The following is a 22,696-nucleotide window of genomic DNA, read 5'->3' on the forward strand; positions in this document are numbered from 1 at the left end:
ATTCTGCTTCTTCCGGGTGCTTCAAAATGCCACTGAGCAACTTGCATTGAAATGAATATCTGGGGGCGGGGCCGTCCTTCCTCTATTTTATATAAAATAACTCTATGCTCTACATTGAACCATTAAATGGATCAATCAATATTCAATCGATTAAAGAACGTCGTACTGTATGATGACATCATGGGTGTGACATCATAGGGATGACATCACGCCACTAGGCCCGCTATAAAATGGACGAGCAACACTCACACTAGTCTTTGGAGCATCACGGTGACCCATTCGCTTTGAGTAAATCCAAATCTGAAAACATCACTTCATCCTTTCTCTAGTCGATTCTACTCGTGAGTTTGAGGCCTTCTCTAGCTGCCATCGGCGAAACATCTGATCCTGGTTCAAAACCACTGTCGCCAGACTTCACTCAACCAACAAACCCAGCTGAACTCCCGAAGCTATTCATTTCAGCTGACATGATGTTTCACTGGACGGTGAATCTGAGAGAAGCACCAGGTGATGGATCTGCAGTGAGCGTGGGCCACGAGGTGTACTTATTTGGAGGTGACTCTAGTGAAACTCTAAAGGATCAAATGAATGTGTACGTCTTCAACACAGTGTCTCTGAGATGGAGGACGCTGCCCCCAGTGGAAAAGAAGAGGAAGAGAGGAGAACGTCACCTTGAAGTTCCCTGCAGGCGCCAGTACCACACTGCTGTGCTGGTAGAAGATACCATCTACATGTGGGGAGGTTGGACTAACCCAGGTTACTGCAACGTGCTTTATGCATTTGAGGTCGAGGCCCACACATGGTTCAAACCCGAGGTTTCTGGGTCTGTTCCAGAGAGGAGGTACGCCCACTCAGCCTGTGTGTTGGGGAAGGTCATGATTATTCATGGAGGAAGGACACATCTGAATGGATACACTAATGACATGTACAAGTTGGACACCACCACAATGGTCTGGTCTTTAATTAACACCAGAGGACCTCCTCCACCTGTTTCAGCATATCACCCTGCCAACATCATCGGGACAAAGATGTTTGTATTTGGGGGCGAAGGGCAGGTGAGGTACGAGGGGTGTTGTGAGGTACGAGGGGTGTTGTACACCATCAGAGTGTTTGACACAGAGACCAACTGCTGGACGAAAACGCATTCTGCAAAGCGTCTTCCAGAAGGACGCAAGGGTCATTCAGCCTTTGCATACAAGGAAGAGCTGTACATATTCAGTGGTTTGAACTCGAAGCATGACCGCTTACATGATCTGTGGAAATTCAGTCCAGAGACCTTCTCCTGGAAGGAGGTGGAGCCCAAGGGGAACGGTCCATTTTCTATGATTGGTAGCAGCTGTTGCGTTGTGGGAGATCGTGTCATCCTCTTTGGAGGAGGATGCAGATCAGATGGGCTGTTGATCTTAGACTTGAGTCCTAGTCTGAAGACATTATGTAAGCTGGCAGTTATTCAGTACGGTCTGGAGCAGTCTGGAGTCCCACACAACACCAGGTGGGAACTGGCAGCCATGACTGATGCAAATAAGATCAGCCATGACTGATGAAGAAGATAGAGGACCTCCAAGAATAAAAGCAAAGTCTGTGTGTCTGTCTGTCTGTGTCTTACTGTGTACATGAATCCAATATGTTTGTCTGTCTGTGTCCTACTGTGTACATGGATCCAATATGTTTGTCTGTCTGTGTCCTACTGTGTACATGGATCCAATACTGTAGACAGACAAACAAACTACCAAAACTACCATATCTGACCAAGCATCTCCAAAAAGTTAGCGACACCCACAGCCACAACACCAGAGGGAGCGCACACAATGATCTGATAACACAGACCCATAAGACAAATATGGGTAAATTCTCCTTCTACAACACTGCCACCCAGGTGTGGAATTACCTTGACTACCTCCCTTAAAACATGTAGCTCGCTGGCATCCTTCAAAACTGCCCTGAAAACCCACCTTGCATGAGGCAAGAGAAGGAGGTAGTTATCACTTCTCCCATAGACAGGCGAGAAGAAGTGAGCAACCCCCCGCCCCTTACCTTAGCCCCACCCCCTTGTTTCCCCCATCCTGTACATAGTGTTTTTTTCTTTATTTTGTGCTTATTTGTTATGTCCATAAATTGAATACCAAGGACTTCTGACATAAACAAGACCGTAAACAGACTTATTTGGGATGCTCCTTTTAGCCAGGGTGTTTAACTGTACTTGAATTGTACTTTTTTTTTTTTTTTTACCCTTCCAGTGCCGATCCCGAACAAGTCGGCTTTTTTTTCGGCAAGAGACAATATTTTTTTTGTTATTTTACTTACCCTGAGCTGCTTGTGAAGACCGTTGGTGGTCCTGGCTCGTCCTACGCTTTCCAACGAGCCGTCCTACGTGCTCCGATGATTTATTCCATTGAAAGTGGCCAGATGCCAAGTTTACAGCCCCCCAATTTTTACAGAATCTATGCTGTCGGCGGCACAACGTTTCACGGGGTGCCGATCCCGAACTAGTTCGGCTTTTTATATAAAATTAATTAAATAATCGGAGGCCTCACCGAAGCCTGGGGCAAAATTTTCATCCAGGCCGCCGGCCGCGATCTGTTTACATCGGCCCGCGAGAGTGTCTCGCCGCCGCATCGCGCCGCCGAATCCAATTCATTCTCACATCTTTGAAGCTCATTTTTCTCTGAACTGTGTTCTTATGGAAGCGGAAAAGGTTTATTTACGGCTAAATCGCCTGAAAATCGGTCTTCTAAATGAGTGTTAGCCTATGGCTATCTTGTAGCTACCGGTATCTTCATCTGGGTCATTTTCATGACACGCACGAACGTGAAAACGCGCGTCACTGCTACGTGGGTCCCCGTATGTTACAGCGCTTGTCTATGGGAGTGACTCTGGCACTTTGGCGCCCTCAAGTGGCCTTGGCACGCATCAAGTTAATTGTATTGACTATACTTGTACCGTTCTCCATTTTTGTCGGATACAATATGCAATCAATCAAAAGTCTGTCTGTGTCCTACAATGTGCATGAATCCTTGTGGGGACATCATCACTACAGTGTACATGAATCTTTGTGGGGACATAAGCACTACATTGTACATGAATCCTTATGGGGACATCATCACTGACCTTTGTACCGAGGAGGAGGGAAGAAGTGTTGAGTTTGGGAGCTGGACAGATGATCTACCAGCTGTTCCAGGAGATCAGCAATCACTGAATACAGAACACAATAAAACATTAAAACACTGAAATAAAAATATATATTAACCCTGCAAGGCCCACTGTTGCTTTTTGGACACATTTATATTTGATCAAAAAGAGTTTAAATAATTTCTTTTCCTGTTCTTTTTTCACATTAACATCACCATTGGATCCTATAGTTTAGTATTACAATGCCATTCGCCAGGATATTTGCATATGAAATTATGAATACCCCCCACAGAGGCTGATATTCCAGAGTCTGGACGAACAAAATCTCACTTTTTCACTGAAGCTATTCGTCACAAAAACATAAGTAAAAAGCCTGTAATAATGTTTTTGGTGTTCATTAGAATGCCAAGACTAGAACAGAAATATCCCCAAAATGTTAATTAGAGCATGATTTATGATTCATGGCTATAAAACCTTAAAACAAAAAAAAAACATTACATTTTCCTCTGATTAGGACTCCTACAAGACCACCAGTTTTTTTTTTTTTCTTTTTTTTTTGCACTTGTATATCTAGCTACTCTCTACACCAGTGTTTCTCAACCACTGTGCCTGGGGACCTTTGGTGTGCCCCTGAGAAGGGTCAAGTGTGCCCCTTGAAACTGCTTGAAAGCCAGTATTGTATTTATCATTTTAAAAATGATTTAAACTAGTGAAAACAGCCGATCTACAAGCACACAACACCTCGCGGTGCGAGGCGTTGAGTGCTTGTAGATCTGCTGTTTTCACTACTGTTGTCCGACAGCCTTGTATGATGAAGCAGGGCTTTACTTTGCGAAGAAACGTACACATTTGAAACTTGGAGATACAAGGTTTCTTCCCGACAGTGTCGATATTTACACCCCCGAATTATGTGGGTGTGCCCATGGATTCTTGGGACTTGAAAAGTGTGCCCATGCAGAAAAAAAGGTTGAGATACACTGCTCTACGCGACAATGAAGCATATGTGTCTCGCTAGGCCGCACTGATCTCTCTAGCCAACACACAAGAGGAGGTTGAATGAACTGAAAGCAGCGCTCCCCAAAACGACAGGTTTGGGGATCTGTTGGGAAATGATTACATGAAACACCTGTGCATTCAGTCTCAATGTTGGTAAACACATAATTGATCTATAGGGACATCACTCAACTTGAGGGAAAACCCACTCTTTTACAAATCTGTGACAATAAAGTTGATTCTGATTGACAATCAGGGACGTGCAGAGAATGGGCTGAAATTCCTAAAAGGGCCTTTTGGTGAAAATATCTAAAATAGCCGACCTCCAAGCTCACAACGCGTCGTGCTGCAACGTTTTGTGAGCTTGGAGGTCGGCTATTTTCGGTGCTTGATACCACACTGAACTAAGCATAATAAAGTCAATAATGGAGAGGTGGCGTAACGGCATGGATTTCTACACACAGTTCAAGTTCAGGAGAGTTTGGACAAGGACATTCTCTTGAATGCTGCCTTCAGGCATGGCATGGAAAGAGGGGCATTTGCATTTCTTTCACCATAGTAAAAACTGCATTCATGGTCTGGAGAGGGCACTTTTTACAGACGGGTAAAAGGGCAGGGGCTCAATCCTCCTTTGATGTCTATGTGTGCACGTGCCTGACAGGGCGGATGATTGACTGCCCGACGGACCAATCACTCACCAGATGAGGTGAGAGCGGTGGGTGTGGTCGCCATGGTAATGCAGTAGTGTCTCCTACACTCCTCCACCCAGCTCTCTGATGATGAAGATGATGAAGATAAAAACGCACTGATCGCTGAATCTGGAACACACACACACACACACACACACGCACACACGCACACGCACACACACACACACACACACACACACACACACACACACACACACACACACACATCACATCACTTGTGGGGACATTACATAGACTTCCATTCATTTTTATGCAAGTCCTGTGGCCTTACCCTAACCTCTATCCCTAAACCTAACCCCTTACCCTAACCGTTGTGGGGACCTACTATTTTGTCCCCACACTGTCAGAGGTCCCCTGCAGGTGACTGTGTGAACATGTGTTTAGTCCCCATAAGTATAGCAAGACACACACACACACACACACACACAGACACAGACACAGACACAGACACACACACACACACACACACACACACACACACACACACACACACACACACACACACACACACACACACACACACACAGGGGGGTAACAGGGGGCTACAGTAACATACCTGGTTTGCTGTGGTGTGTGTGTGGGGGGTCCAGGGTATAACAGCGGGGTACAGGGTATAACAGGGGGGTAACAGGGGGCTACAGTAACATACCTGGTTTGCTGTGGTGTGTGTGTGGGGGGTCCAGGGTATAACAGCGGGGTACAGGGTAGCAGCAGAACATGGGCCAGGGGTACGGGTCTGGACCCTGTTGAAGAGAACACCTTTTTTCACAAAACGGTGAAAAGTGATGAGTCATCAAAAAAAGTGATGACTCATCACTTTTCACAGTTTTCAGAGGCCAAATTTTAGCCCAAGGAATGTTTTTCATGCAAAACAAATGCTTGCAATGGATTCAGAGTCCCTCACATGACCCCTCTTTTCCTGTATAGTGACAGTGAATATACAAATGTCCATAACTTTTTTTCCGCAATGTTTCCGGCAGAGCAGGCCTCTCATTCTGTGGACCTTAACTCATAGTCCCGAGAATATTTTAATGTCTCTACCTGCCTGGCCCGATAGTCCCGAGAATTTCCCGTTTAAAAAAATTTGACCCCAAAAAATGTAGTAGGCATGATAGCAATCGCGAAATTGCATGTTTAACCCCCATAGCAACCCCATCTTTCAAACATGGCAGCCATCTTTGTTTACATTTTAGGAAAACATAATGGCTGCTATCTCATGAATGCCTGAACGGATTTCCATTCAGATTTTTTTGTTTGAAAGCTGTGAGCAATGTGGACACACATGGTGCATGATCTAGGCATGGGTGTGCATGATCCGACATATTTGACAAATTTATACTTAAAAAATAACATTGATAGTGGAAATAGCCGATCTACAAGCTCACAACGCGTCGCGATGTGACGCGTTGTGAGCTTGTAGATCTGCTATCCTCTTGCAAGAAAAAAAATAACTATATAAGCTAGGTGTGTAAAAATAATAAAATTGTAGGTGCAGTACCTCTTGCAGGTCTCTAGGGGGCAGCCATCGCTCTGACGGACCTCCGATCACTCCGACCTGAACCAGAACGTGATTCCTTTCCACCGACACACTGTCAATGATACACACTCTGGACACACACACACACACACACACACACACACACACACACACACACACAGGAAAACGAATCATTTAAACAGCTATAAAATATAAATGTGTCCAAAAAGCAGTTTGACAGCACAATCATCAGTGTATTTTGGATTCATGTCAATTTGTGTTTTCAGATATTTAACCACTTGAACCGTCAATACTTAATAAACTTGACCTTTCACTCTGTACTTAGACTGCTCTTTTTCCCCTCTACACTAAACCTCTTTGCCAAAAATAGCCGCTCTACAAGCTCTTGTGAGCTTGTAGATCTGCTATTTTTGGCTAAAGTTCTCAGAATATGGACACTAGGGTGTGTGTGTGTGTGTGTGTGTGTGTGTGTGTGTGTGCGCACGTGAGTGTGTGTCTGTGTGTGTGCGCGTGTGTATGTGTGTGCATGTGTGTGTGTGTGCGTGCGCGTACCCCTCCTCAGTACAGTTGTCAGTCTGGCTAGTTAGCATCATGCTAACCACGTTGTACTGAGTCTCCAACAGCAGGAAGGTGTCCAGATTACTGCAAAGAACACTGAGCAACCTGACACGCACGCACACACACGCAACACACACACACACACACACACACACACACACACACACACACACACACACACACACACACACACACACACACACACACACACACACACACACACACACAGATTGATTGATTGATTGATTGAAGAATTTATTAGAAGTTTGCAATAGAAAAAAGTACAGTTTCATGACAGTACAAATCACTGGTACAAGGTCAACTAAAAGGAGATCCTGGAAAGCCGAGGCTTATTTCCACAGGAACCACACTTTAAGTATCTCATATAACATTGAAAGACAGACAGATAGAACATAGTACTTTATCTAGGATAATATCAGTTTCAAAAGCATAACACACACACGTTAATGGTTAATTTAGTCAGGACCACTCACGTCAAAGTAGGTTTAACCTAGCCTGACTGCCAGCGCCAGACTCAATCACACACTTCGTTTTGGGATTGAGTCTGAGCCTGGGGACGGAGATTCTACTTCAGCGGGGGCGGGGTAAAGCCTATTGACGTCACACACACACACACACATACACACACACAGCCCCGTGTGTCGCAGACGGCGACGCGGCGTGACATTGCAAAAATACGTTATTTCTCATAACATATTATATGACTGCATGTTTACGTTAGTGCAAAATGGTATTAAAACGTAATGAAACGGCACTATTGTATTGTTTATTAAAAGAATTCGAGTCGAGTCTGACTCCGCCATGACAGTTTTCACGGACCAATCAGAGTCCACTAGAGGCTCACGTGGGCAGAAGAGCACCAATCAGAGTCCACTACGGAATCTCACGTGGGCAGAACAGCTCCGAAGGGAGGGGGCTGGGACCGGACCAGCATACCACGTGCCTCAAGTCTACAGCCCTGATTGGCCCATTCAATGCGCCCGCTCTTCAGGCGCGCTTGAAATAAAATAAAATATCTCCGGGTTCAGTCCACACTACACACCACCCACTAACAGGGGGTGGTGATGTGCGGACTGAAGTATCAGGCTAGGTTTAACCATTTATTGCATAAATGGAATACAGTTAAAGGTGATACACCATGAAATTTCACTTTTCCTATTTTAAAACCTTTTTTTGTGGTCCCACTAGTGATGCATATAAACGAACTAATATGTTAATATATCTGTGTGATGTATCTTTGAGTTCTCAGCAAATAGCTAATGATATTGCTTAGTTGGTTCTATTCTCCTGCAGCAAGGGTTATAACTTCTAAGTAACCCCGGGTCAGTGGGGATGGTCAGACATTAATTAGATTAGCTGACCATAGGCACTTAACATGACACGTAAATTAAGAATTTTCATATGTACTTTGACATACAAAGCTGGGCAATCAGCTGATGAGAACTGCCACCTGCCTCCTCTCTCCTCTATTGTGGGGGCTTGCTTTATGGTCGGCTCTGGCCCATATAACGGGGTATTCACTGTCAATCGGGAGTCATTGTCAACAGAAACGGAGGTTGACATGGCTCCTCCGTACCGGTCCGGAGCTAAATTCTAATTGGGGAAACAATGTTGTGAGTTCAACATTAAAAGGAAAATATGCTATTTGCTAAGAATTGGAAAGGAACCTCAGAAGAAGATTTTTACTTTGATTAAGGATGTATACTTTTGTTGGACGATGAATAAACAAGCAACATTTACTTTTGAAGTTCTGTGGACAATCCCTATTTTTTGATATTAGTATCTAGTATTAATATCAGTATTATTTTTCATGTCAGATGCTACACTAGCACCTTCTATCCTCACAAAGTCCCATTTCTGACCATTGTGTCTTTCTCTGGTTTTTGAAGAAAAAAAAAACTTTTTGGGAGGGGGGGTGGTGGCGCAGTTCAGGTCAAAGGTGGTACTGCAGCTGAAAATGCTCTGAGAGCCATTCAAAAATGAGAGAGGCTCTCTATTCAGGAGTGGTAATTTAGCCTCAAACCTTTTGAAAAACGTTTTTGGGACATAAACAATATGACATAAATACTTTTTAAATGCATGGTGTATCACCTTTAAAGGAATTACGTATATGTAACTTTAAGACTATTCAAAAATATACATTTCTAGCAGTCATTTCCCTTCATCAGTAACTATATTATTGTGTTGGGGTGTTTCCTTGCAGAAAGACACATCCCCTGGCTGTATTTCTGTTCTGTTCCACTCTTTATGTTGACATTAAATGTCAACAGAAACAGTGGAGGGACGTTTTTGTCAGGGGGAGCTCAGCCAGAGCTCTTAATTGCTCCCTTTGAACTTCAAAGGGGTTGTGCACTAAGGTAATTGATTGGGCCATAAAATTGTCAAGTCCTCGTTAGTGATCTCTTTAATCAATGAAAGCATCAAAGACAACTACCTGTTTGATGCCTGTCATAGAGGGGAGGCGGAGGGGGGAATGTTTTTGTGTACACAAAAACTTGCATATTTTTCATTTAATCTTGGCGTTAAAGGGCTCCGCTTTCTGAGATGTTCCCTGCATTTCGTGCAAGCTTTCTGAGCATGCTGAGCAAAATCAGGGAACACTAAGCAAGACGTGATGTGTTCGGTTGCAGTAAACTGCCGTTCCGTACGGTGGTGGCTGCCACTACAGTTACCAGCGATGCCGGTCCTACCTACAGTTCCGTGCGGCGGCCGCCGGTCCTATCGCCAGCGGTGCAGCACGACTGATGGTCGAACTGCCAGGTGCCCGGTGCCAGAGAATGTATCCGCTCTTTCTGCTATTCTGTCTTTGTTTCTGTCTAATAAAACATATTAGTTCTAATTACCAACACATTATTTCTTATTATGGCTTTATTATGTCTTAAAGTGTACCGTAAATTAGGATGGGACAATTTTATCTTTAGATGGGTTGTTTTTGTTGTTTTGCTGTTATTTTATACCACTGCATTGTCTGAAGGAAGCCGAACAAAAAAAAGTTTTACTCTTATGTACCTGTACAAAAGACACAACAATAAATAAAGTACAACCTTGAACCCTTGATCCTTGAACTCTTACATCCCATTCAGTCTTCCCTTTAACCTGAACCTCATAGTAAAACCTTTCTGAAGTGACGTTTTGTCTTCCTAAAACACAGTGACCTGTATATAATCTATTTGTATTCGTGAGATTTGTGAGAATCTCTTGATTTTGTTTTGTAGATTATTCACATTATTCACTTGTTTTACATCCTCAGACAGGGTGAGTTTGGGATGTGCTATATCAGGGTCCGGAGTCATATTCACTGCATATTGCAGTGAATGTCATCTCTATCACGTGACTGAGTGTCTTCTCCAGCTGAGCCACGGGTGTCCTCACAGTCCCCACATACGAAGACTGATGGACAGTGACCTTTGTCCAGTCCTTGGTGGGTGGAGGGGTGTTGATGGATGTGAAGTTCTGGAGGAGGTGGAGGAGGTCTTCAGTGTGTGAGAGCTGCTTCAGCTCACAGATTCTCTTCTCTAACTGAGTGATTTCATTTTGCAGATCTTTGATGAAGCCTTCAGCCTGTTTCTCTGTTGTTGCCTGCTTTTCAACACAGCTCCTCAGAGCAGCAAAGACCTGCACACATGTGTCTGTTATCTCTTTGTCAATGTCCTTCTGCCTGAGCTCTACTGAGTGTTTGACCTCCTGAATGGAAGGAATGACAGGAGAGATGATCAGAGGAGCAGAGTTTCTACCACCATCATGAAGACAGGGACTGAAGTATGGATAGAGTTTCTCAGTGAAGGTGCAACCAGTGAAAGAGTAGAGATGAACTCTGGCCTCCACATCATAAAAGGAGACCAGACCCTCCTCATAATCCACAAACACTCCCACTTTCTGGAGCTTCTCTCTTACAAGGAGGTGGACAGCAGGGCCAGCATTAGTCCAGTACTCATTTCTAGTAATCAACCCTATAGTCCAGAAACCATTGTTGGGGATCAGTGTGATCCGTCCCTTCCTGATGATGTACTCTCTGGCCACTCCTACAGTCCAGTCAGTCTTCCCTTTAACCTGAACCTCATAGTAAAAGCTTCCCGAGGAGATGCTTTGTTTTCCTAATACATCGACATACAGAGAGAATCTCTCTGTGTTGTCTGGGACATCCTTCCATATGTCTCCATGACTCACTTGTTTTCCATCCTCAGACAGGGTGAGCCAGGGATGAGATGTATCAGGGTCCAGAGTCACATCCACTACATATTGCTGGATGCTCCTCAGCTCAGCATCATAAAGCTTCTCCATCTCCTGACAGAGAGTCTTCTCCAGCTGAGCCACAGTTGTCCTCACAGACAAAGCAGTGAGGATCTGCACACTGTCTGCTTTCTCTCTGTCTGTGTCTTTAAGGCTGAGCTCTACTGAGTGTTTGACCTCCTGAATCTTCACTAGTCTCTCTTGGATCATCTGCTGGACTTCAGCCTCTGTCTTTCTGAGCTCAGCCTTCATTCCTTCAACCAGAGATACAGTGTGATGGGACCTGTGGTCTGACTCGGTGCAGAACTGACAGACACACATGTGGTCAGTCTTACAGAACAGCTCCAGAGGTCGCTCATGTTTGGGACACATAAAGTCCTCCAGGTCCTTCACAGGGTCTATGAGCTTGTGTTGTTTGAACGCAGTGACTCTGTGATGAGGCTCCAGGTGAGTCTCACAGTAGGAGATCTGACAGACCAGGCAGGACTTCACAGCCTTCAGCTTGACGAAGGGAGAACAGAAGCCACAGGAGACTTCATCTGGCGCAGCAGCTCTCTGCTGTATCTCCCTGAACTGATCGGCCATCTCAGAGAGGAATTTATTAACAGAGAATGTTAGTCTATCATAGAAGGTTTTTGTACACAGTGGACACCGACACACATGACTAGTCTCCCAGTACCGTGTGATGCAGCTTCTGCAGTAGTTGTGTCCACATGGAGTGGTGATTGGATCAGTGAACACATCCTGACAGATGACACAACGTAGCTGCTCTTCAGACAGGAGAATGCTGCCAAACGCCATTTCTAGCAGATAGAAGTTGGATGTCTGTCCTGAAGAATGGCTTTGGGACTTTAAGTTGTGTTTGTTGGTTGTTTGAGTCGACAACACTGAGACTCTGGACTCTGGCTGACACTCTTTACCATACCATGCCATGACATCACTCTTTATACTCTATACATTATGACCTCGTCACAGTGATGTCAGCATGACTCACCAATGTAGTTCCAGGAAAGCCACGCCCACATATGGAGTCCATGATGTCAGACATAGATTAGTTAGTTATGGCCATATATGGAGATCATTGTATGTCTGTGTCTCTTTTATGCCCATATATGGAGATGTCTGTATTTGTCGGTGTCCCTTTTATGCCCATATATGGAGATTTCTGCAAAGGTCTGTCTTTGCCCCTTTTATGTCCAAATATGGACATTTCTAAAAATCTGTCTGTCTGTGTCCTTTTATGCCCGTATATGGACAATTCTATATCTGTCAGTCCTTGTCCCCTTCATGCCCATAATATGACCAGGTAGGTCATTTACCATATATGGAATTTTGGGTCTTTATTCACGTCCAAATTTCTGTGTCGTCCAACATCTCTATATCTGTCTGTCTGTCTGTCTGTGTCCCTTTTAGGCCCATATAAGGACATTTCCATAGTCATCTGATGTGTCTTCTTGTATGCCCATATATGTCTATATCTGTCTGTCTGTTACCCTTTTGTGCCCATAAATGGTCATTTTTATATCCTTTATACCAGAAAGTGTCCTACTTGACCTGTATCATTTATACAATCAGAACAGCACTCTGCCCAGGTTTTTTGATTAATAGATTTTTAATCGAAATCCGTTTTTTTTTCATTGGACGATTTAAAAAATAAGAAAATCGTCAAATCGAGTTTCACTTTAATAAGGGTAATTCTTACTCATTGGAGCCTTGCACAGGGCAAAAAGTACACAGCCCAGTCCTCCTAAAGCAGGACGACAAAGTCAGACACCAAATTAATGTAATTTCTCTCTGATGTGTCCTTTGTTTGATGCGCAGCGCACAGACTGGCCAGCTCAGAGCTCACCTCATTGATGCGCGCTCACTTACATACAGGCAGCAAACAGAACAAACGCTGCTGAGCTGGTAAACTTGTTGTTGTAGTTTGAAAGAAGCTTATTAATGCTGTGTTACCCACCTACTGTAGTCCTACTGTCCCTGTCGGGAAGCGAATCGCTTCGCATCCGTTTACAATCAATCAACATCTCCGTGCAGGGGCGGCCTTAGCTATGTTTCACCAGTTTCAATTGAAACGGGCCTCAGCCACCAGCGGTCCTCCAAGAGCTGGCCAGCAAGCCTTGTTCAACTTGCCTTGTTCCTCTGTTGCCACGGCAAGCTGTTTTGTCACTCATTATTGCTAATGAAACACTGAGGACTAAGTTAACTTCTGTATGTGATTGTTGCGCAACTAAAGTTATTATTATTATGTTATTATTATTACCCCTATCGTTAAATCGGTCCACGAAGCCGAGGTCCTAGGGCTGGTGTACACGACAAATTTCCAAACCCCGCTGTGTGTTCCCTGGGGGCGTGAAAAATAAGGGGGTGGGCTCTACATGTCCTCTGGGACCCCATCTACGTATGGACACCACTTGTTCGCCCATCCGTCTTACGGATGCTTTTTTATTCCATTTTATTTGTTTTAGGGTCCTATCTTGCAGTTCAAGCCTATTTCCACAGGGTGGCAGGCTACTTTCCCAACCTACAGGAGGTGAACATGCAGGGGCGTCAATTGGGTATGGCAAGCTATGGCAGCTGCCATACCTTGGCTACAGGGGGGAAATAATTAAATGTACTTTTCATCGTGCCTGTTGCTAAGGTATGGCAACATGATTGGTGTCTTGCAAGACACCAGTCATGTTGCCATACCTTAGCCTTTCCTGAACTGACGCCGCTGTGAACATGTGTACACAGCCAGCATATTACTCAATGCCAAACTTTGCACACACACTCCTTGCCTGCCAATCCACAACCTCCACCCCTCCAGGGACCCCCAGGGCTTATCTCCCGATTAGGACACTTTCCAGCATAGTGACATGCAGAACAAACTGTCCATATAGTATGGTTTACATAAAAGTCAGTTGTCTTTCACACACACACACACACACACACACACACACACACACACACACACACACACACACACACACACACACACATATATATATATATATACATATATATATATATATATATATATATATATATATTTCATTTATTTATTTCATAAATATTTTTCATCACAATTGGGTTTGTGGGGAGCCATCCCTGCTTCAAGCTGTCACAGCACGGCACCAACACTTCAAACTAGTTAAAAAACCCAATACAGCAGATCTACAAGCACCTCACAGATCTACAAGCACCTCGCACATGCCAGGGACAGAGTAGGTTGGCCTGCATAAGCCTTGCTGTCAACACACCAAGCCAGGTGTGGTCAATTAGTGCCTTCTTTTGATCAGTGGCTTCTGCTTGATGAGTGGCACCAGTCTGTCTTTGTTCCCTGGTCAGTCAAGTTCACTGGGAGAGAATGTTTCAGATCAGTGCAAGTGTATTTGTTTTCCATTTGGACTTACTGTGTTTTGTTGGTACAGTATGCGTGCGACTAACTAATATTTCTGATAATTCCAATTTGTTTGTTGTTTAATTAGCCGGATTGTGAATGCCCTGCATTTTTCTTTCATCTTTAGAACCACACGTGTGTAACAAAACAGAGTGGTGATCATTTGGTGTGGGTGAAGAGAAGAAAAACATTTCATTAAAGGAGTAGTTCACCCCCAAAGTGACTTTTTTTCTATTGAACTCAAGTCTCCATGGCGTGAGTAATACATTGAAAAAATAAGTCATTTTGGGGGTGAACTACTCCTTGAATGTCAGTTTTGTGGTGTTTTGACTGGACACCCTGAGGATATTGCCAGATAGATAGACAGACAGACAGACAGACAGACAGACAGACAGACAGACAGAGAATTGTAGGCCTTGCATTTATTTGACTTGGTTCCAACAGATGGCGAAAATAGCTAATCTTCAAGCTCACAATGCCTCACTGTTTGGACAAAGAGTTGAGGCGTTACATTTTGTAAAACACGGCCTTGTGAAAATAGCAGATCTACATGCTCACAACACCTCACAACGCAGGGCGGCGTGAGCATGTAGATCTGATATTTTCACAATTTCTGCCCCTAATATTTAATTTATAATTTTAAAAGTATTAAAAAGTCCTTAAATTGTCTCTTTAGAAATGTGCAGATAGCCTCTGTATACTGTTGAGTGGAAAAACAATGTTTCACATTAAGCTAAACATTTGGGACCACCCAAGATCATTTGGAGACCCCTCTAGGGGTCCCATAGTTGAACCACTGACTTATAAGGGGAGTATGGAGACCCCTCTAGGGGTCCCATAGTTGAACCACTGACTTATAAGGGGAGTATATGAGGCTGGATCCGTCTGGAACACTGCACTAGGCTCTCGCCAGCTCTGTAGCTCTCCACACTTGAACAGTTGTGTCCTTAAATTCAATTATAATAATTAACCCCTGTATATACGGGCAATAGTTTTACATGACTTTGTGTACACAGCCAATAGTTTTACATGAACATGTCTAGGCTTTAGTACTGTACTGCCTCGTATAGCCCAACAGAGCCCAGCACAGAACAGCACAGCCCACCAGAGCCCAATACAGCCCCCCAGAGCCCAACAGAGTCCAGCAAACCTAAGTCCAGCCCAGTCCTGCCGAGTAGGAGTATAGACCGGGGAAAGGGGGTAGTTAGATGACTCCACCAGGCCATTACTGTCCAGATCTGGCTTGAATAGGCCAGACCAGGGTAGACAGGACTGCACCAGACTCCACCAGGCTGCTCCAGCCAGCTCTGTAGATCCTTGCACATGCGATTAACCACTGTGTACACGGGCAATAGTTTTAAGTTTTACATGAACCCTCAGAGGGACACTGTGGGCTTATCAAGTGGTCCATGGCCGGTTCTCAAAGTGAGGTCGGGGGGCCCACAGTGTCCCTCTGAGGGGACACGGCACAGACCGTGTACACGAAGGGCAGGAGCAAGTGTTCAAGTCCCATAGAATCTATGGGAAATGTACACAGGCGTGTACAAAGTCACCAGTAGTTTTACATGAACCCTCAGAGGGACACTGTGGGCTTATCAAGTGGTCCATGGTCGGTTCTCAAAGTGAGGTCGGGGACCCTCAGAGGGACACTGTGGGCTTATCAAGTGGTCCATGGTCGGTCCTCAAAGTGAGGTCGGGGGACCCTCAGAGGGACACTGTGGGCTTATCAAGTGGTCCATGGTCGGTTCTCAAAGTGAGGTCGGGGGCCCACAGTGTCCCTCTGAGGGGACACGGCACAGACCGTGTACACGAAGGGCAGGAGCAAGTGTTCAAGTCCCATAGAATCTATGGGAAATGTACACAGGCGTGTACAAAGTCACCAGTAGTTTTACATGAACCCTCAGAGGGACACTGTGGGCTTATCAAGTGGTCCATGGTCGGTTCTCAAAGTGAGGTCGGGGGACCCTCAGAGGGACACTGTGGGCTTATCAAGTGGTCCATGGCCGGTTCTCAAAGTGAGGTCGGGGGGCCCACAATGTCCCTCTGAGGGGACACGGCACAGATTGTGTACACGAAGGGCAGGAGCAAGTGTTCAAGTCCCATAGAATCTATGGGAAATGTACACAGGCGTGTACAAAGTCACCAGTAGTTTTACATGAACCCTCAGAGGGACACTGTGGGCTTATCAAGTGGTCCATGGTCGGTTCTCAAAGTGAGGTACATCCTCAAAGTCCCTCCTTCCCAAACAAAGACGAACCAACCAAGGGTGCACAAGGCAGCGGTGTGCGATGGACTAGAAATATCCATTTAAAACTATTGGTCATGTACACACAAACTAAGGCTCCTGTACACAGTGTTTGGTCTCAATTGTGTGAGCAGCTAAAGGGCAGACAACGGCCTAGAACAACCTAATGGTGCCTATTAAGACTCTAGTACACCCTTTGGCCTCGACAAGCCTGATCATCCTACTATAGCTAGTACCCCCCTCACCAACTTTGTGCTCCCACTTGATAAGCCCAGTGTCCCTCTGAGGGTCCCTCGACCTCACTTTGAGAACCGACCATGGACCACTTGATAAGCCCACAGTGTCCCTCTGAGGGTCCCCTGACCTCACTTTGAGAACTGACCATGGACCACTTGATAAGCCCACAGTGTCCCTCTGAGGGTCCCCCGACCTCACTTTGAGAACCGACCATGGACCACTTGATAAGCCCACAGTGTCCCTCTGAGGGTCCCCGACCTCACTTTGAGAACCGACCATGGACCACTTGATAAGCCCACAGTGTCCCTCTGAGGGTTCATGTAAAACTACTGGTGACTTTGTACACGCCTGTGTACATTTCCCATAGATTCTATGGGACTTGAACACTTGCTCCTGCCCTTCGTGTACACGGTCTGTGCCGTGTCCCCTCAGAGGGACACTGTGGGCCCCCCGACCTCACTTTGAGAACCGGCCATGGACCACTTGATAAGCCCACAGTGTCCCTCTGAGGGTTCATGTAAAACTTAAAACTATTGCCCGTGTACACAGTGGTTAATCGCATGTGCAAGGATCTACAGAGCTGGCTGGAGCAGCCTGGTGGAGTCTGGTGCAGTCCTGTCTACCCTGGTCTGGCCTATTCAAGCCAGATCTGGACAGTAATGGCCTGGTGGAGTCATCTAACTACCCCCTTTCCCCGGTCTATACTCCTACTCGGCAGGACTGGGCTGGACTTAGGTTTGCTGGACTCTGTTGGGCTCTGGGGGGCTGTATTGGGCTCTGGTGGGCTGTGCTGTTCTGTGCTGGGCTCTGTTGGGCTATACGAGGCAGTACAGTACTAAAGCCTAGACATGTTCATGTAAAACTATTGGCCGTGTACACAAAGTCATGTAAAACTATTGCCTGTGTACACAGTGGCTTTTTCCTTGACCTTTCGAGTTAGGAGTGTCGTAGAGACACGAGACCGGGTTTGTTGGATTCAGCGTCAAAAAGTAAGTCAGAATAAGTGTCTTTTATCCGAAAGAATGTGTAATCGTGTTGGTGGCGTGCAAATTTCGTGTCTTTTTCGCAATCATAAAGGGTTCAAAGTGTCGGAGAGACACGAAACCCATTCCATCGGATCAGGCATCCTTCAAATATGAAAAGTGTTTCCTGCGTAAAACAAACAGATTTTTTAATTGATTTTAAGGACAAAAATCCGGGTTTCGGTGTCTTTTTCGCAATCGTAAAGGGTTCAAAGTGTCGGAGAGACACGAAACCCATTCCATCAGATCGGGCATGCTTCAAATATGAAACGTTGTCCTGCCTGAAACAAAACATATTTTTTTGATTTTTTTATTCATTTTAAGGACAAAGGGCCTGTTTTGACGCCTAAAACGACCCTTTTCCTTGACCTTTCGAGTTAGGAGTGCCGTGTACACAGGATCTACAGAGCTGGCTGGAGCATGGAGCAGCCTGGTGGAGTCTGGTGCAGTCATCTAACTACCCCCCTTCCCTGGTCTATACTCCTATTGGGCAGGACTGGGCTGGACTTAGGTTTGCTGGAGTCTATTGGGCTCTGGTAGGCTGTATTGGGCTCTGGTGGGCCGTGTTGTGCTGTGATGGGCTCTGTTGGGCTACACGAGACAGTACAGTACTAAAGCCTGAACATGTTCATGTAAAACTATTGGCTGTGTACACAAAGTCATGTAAAACTATTGCCCGTATATACAGGGGTTAATTATTATAATTGAATTTAAGGACACAACTGTTCAAGTGTGGAGAGCTACAGAGCTGGCGAGAGCCTAGTGCAGTGTTCCAGACGGATCCAGCCTCATATACTCCCCTTATAAGTCAGTGGTTCAACTATGGGACCCCTAGAGGGGTCTCCATACTCCCCTTATAAGTCAGTGGTTCAACTATGGGACCCCTAGAGGGGTCTCCAAATGATCTTGGGTGGTCCCAAATGTTTAGCTTAATGTGAAACATTGTTTTTCCACTCAACAGTATACAGAGGCTATCTGCACATTTCTAAAGAGACAATTTAAGGACTTTTTAATACTTTTAAAATGATAAATTAAATATTAGGGGCAGAAATTGTGAAAATATCAGATCTACATGCTCACGCCGCCCTGCGTTGTGAGGTGTTGTGAGCATGTAGATCTGCTATTTTCACAAGGCCGTGTTTTACAAAATGTAACGCCTCAACTCTTTGTCCAAACAGTGAGGCATTGTGAGCTTGAAGATTAGCTATTTTCGCCATCTGTTGGAACCAAGTCAAATAAATGCAAGGCCTACAATTCTCTGTCTGTCTGTCTGTCTGTCTGTCTGTCTGTCTGTCTGTCTGTCTGTCTGTCTGGCAATATCCTCAGGGTGTCCAGTCAAAACACCACAAAACTGACATTCAAGGAGTAGTTCACCCCCAAAATGACTTATTTTTTCAATGTATTACTCACGCCATGGAGACTTGAGTTCAATAGAAAAAAAGTCACTTTGGGGGTGAACTACTCCTTTAATGAAATGTTTTTCTTCTCTTCACCCACACCAAATGATCACCACTCTGTTTTGTTACACACGTGGGGTTCTAAAGATGAAAGAAAAATGCAGGGCATTCACAATCCGGCTAATTAAACAACAAACAAATTGGAATTATCAGAAATATTAGTTAGTCGCACGCATACTGTACCAACAAAACACAGTAAGTCCAAATGGAAAACAAATACACTTGCACTGATCTGAAACATTCTCTCCCAGTGAACTTGACTGACCAGGGAACAAAGACAGACTGGTGCCACTCATCAAGCAGAAGCCACTGATCAAAAGAAGGCACTAATTGACCACACCTGGCTTGGTGGCCTGAGTGGTGTAGTATAGTGTGTTGACAGCAAGGCTTATGCAGGCCAACCTACTCTGTCCCTGGCATGTGCGAGGTGCTTGTAGATCTGTGAGGTGCTTGTAGATCTGCTGTATTGGGTTTTTTAACTAGTTTGAAGTGTTGGTGCTGTGCTGTGACAGCTTGAAGCAGGGATGGCTCCCCACAAACCCAATTGTGATGAAAAATATTTATGAAATGTGTGTGTGTGTGTGTGTGTGTGTGTGAAAGACAACTGACTTTTATGTAAACCATACTATATGGACAGTTTATTCTTTATGTCACTATGCTGGAAAGTGTCCTAATCGGGAGATAAGCCCTGGGGGTCCCTGGAGGGGTGGAGGTTGTGGATTGGCAGGCAAGGAGTGTGTGTGCAAAGTTTGGCATTGAGTAATATGCTGGCTGTGTACACATGTTCACAGCGGCGTCAGTTCAGGAAAGGCTAAGGTATGGCAACATGACTGGTGTCTTGCAAGACACCAATCATGTTGCCATACCTTAGCAACAGGCACGATGAAAAGTACATTTAATTATTTCCCCCCTGTAGCCAAGGTATGGATAAGCCCACAGTGTCCCTCTGAGGGTCCCCCGACCTCACTTTGAGAACCACCACGGACCACTTGATAAGCCCACAGTGTCCCTCTGAGGGTTCATGTAAAACTACTGGTCGTGGACACCACCTAGGGCCTGTGTACATATGGCTCTCTGCTGCCCCCCATTAAGAAACTATAGACGGCACAGACCGTGTACACGAAGGGCAGGAGCAAGTGGTCAAGTCCCATAGAATCTATGGGAAATGTACGAAGTCGTGTACAAAGTCACCGGTTGGTCCACGAGCCATAGTTTTTTCCATTGTAGCTCCCTACAGTGTACACGACTTTGATTATTATTATTACCCTTATTTTTATTATTATTATTTTATTACATTTTGCTATTTGGCTATGTATAAAAAATAAACATAAAACAATAAATAAAAATCATTTCCTTGCATTTTTAAATGAAAACAACATAGTTGAAACAATGTATTATTTTTTACCCCAAAAATCGAAATCGGAATCGAAAATCGAATTTTCTGAGAAATAAATAGAGATTTTATTTTTAGGCCACATCTAACAACCCTAGTGCCAACTTGCGCCTTTCGCACAAGCAGGGCATGTATGGCCTACTAACTATGGCTTTTTCATCGCGATTGTATTTTCTTTCACCCATTTTTGTTGCGAACATAGGTTTCAGTTTACCATCAGAACCGCCACATCTTGCCCGTGTCTGTATGGGTAACGCTTGTCTTTTCTGTTGACTGACTTTCATGCTCTGACATCACGCTCTGTCATCACTGTGATGTCATGGGAACCAAATCCATCTTATTGCCATAAATGGAGATCCTTGTGATGTCAGGGGAACCAAATCCCTTTATGCCCATATATGGAGATATGGAGATCCCTGTGGTGCCAGGGGAACCAAATCCCTTTTATGCCCATATATGGAGATCCCTGAAGTCATCAATATTAAGCCCATATCTGTGAATGCCAATATATAATCACTGTGATGTCAGGGGAACCAAATCCCCTTTATTGCCATATATGGAGATCCCTGTGATACCAGGGGAACTGGCATCACAAAAGTAAAAGTAAACGTGTAAAATGTAAAAAAAAAGAAAAAAAATGAAGTAAAAAAAACACATTGTGAGTTTGGAGATCTGCTATTTTCAAATAGCGACGGTATAAGATAGGGCTAAAGTGGTTATGTATTTATTTATTGCGACCGTCAGGGAGCAGTTTACTATGAAAACCTTCCGTCCGTCCGTCCGTCGGTCGGTCGGTCACACGTCACACGTCACACCTTTGCCCTGCTCATATCTCCGCATCAGTATATAGGGCTTGTTTGTTTATTGTATGACATCACGCCACATCATCAGCTGTGGACTCTGTGATGTCATCGTATCGCATCAGTATATAGGGCTTGTTTGTTTATTGTATGACATCACGCCACATCATCAGCTGTGGACTCTGTGATGTCATCGTATCTCCATATATGGCCATCTCCGTATATGGAGATATAAGTCGTCCATGCCCAAGTATGGGCTGGTGAGGTCAGACTTTGTGTGATGCGTAGGTTATCTCCATATATGGAGATTCAACATTCCAGGCAATGCTCTCTTCCCTGGTGAGAATTGCCCCTTTATATAGGGCTTGTTTGTGTATTTGCGACCGTCAGGGAGCAGTTTACTATGAAAACCTCCACCGGCCGTCCGTCCGTCGGTCGGTCACACGTCACACGTCACACCTTTGCCCTGCTCATATCTCCGCATCAGTATATAGGGCTTGTTTGTTTATTGTATGACATCACGCCACATCATCAGCTGTGGACTCTGTGATGTCATCGTATCGCATCAGTATATAGGGCTTGTTTGTTTATTGTATGACATCACGCCACATCATCAGCTGTGGACTCTGTGATGTCATCGTATGATGTCATCGTATCTCCATATATGGCCATCTCCGTATATGGAGATATAAGTCGTCCATGCCCAAGTATGGGCTGGTGAGGTCAGACTTTGTGTGATGCGTAGGTTATCTCCATATATGGAGATTCAACATTCCAGGTGTAACTATGGCTACCCGTATGACGTGAGAGGTGGAGGTTGTGATATTTGTGGAGATAAGCGACCAACGGTCGCTTATCTCCCGATTAGGGAGTCGACCGTCAGGGAGCAGTTTACTATGAAAACCTCCACCGGCCGTCCGTCCGTCGGTCGGTCGGTCGGTCGGTCACACGTCACACGTCACACCTTTGCCCTGCTCATATCTCCGCATCAGTATATAGGGCTTGTTTGTTTATTGTATGA

At 44.9% G+C, this 22,696-nt stretch overlaps 1 protein-coding gene across 1 annotated transcript in view; it reads right to left on the reverse strand.

Moving 5' to 3' along the window:
- tbc1d32 (TBC1 domain family, member 32) overlaps positions 1-22,696 on the reverse strand; it is an 81,813-nt gene that overhangs the window by 12,924 nt on the left and 46,193 nt on the right. The window contains exons 24-29 of the mRNA XM_080744668.1: positions 6,883-6,993; positions 6,331-6,439; positions 5,482-5,575; positions 4,821-4,940; positions 3,109-3,192; positions 672-727 (exon numbers count right to left, since the gene is read on the reverse strand). Of these exons, the coding sequence (XP_080600794.1) occupies positions 672-727; positions 3,109-3,192; positions 4,821-4,940; positions 5,482-5,575; positions 6,331-6,439; positions 6,883-6,993 (574 nt within the window). The remainder of the gene's footprint in view (positions 1-671; positions 728-3,108; positions 3,193-4,820; positions 4,941-5,481; positions 5,576-6,330; positions 6,440-6,882; positions 6,994-22,696) is intronic.

This window comes from Nannobrachium achirus, assembly GCF_963921795.1.
Source record: "Nannobrachium achirus genome assembly, chromosome: 16".
In the NCBI taxonomy this organism is placed as follows: domain Eukaryota; kingdom Metazoa; phylum Chordata; class Actinopteri; order Myctophiformes; family Myctophidae; genus Nannobrachium; species Nannobrachium achirus.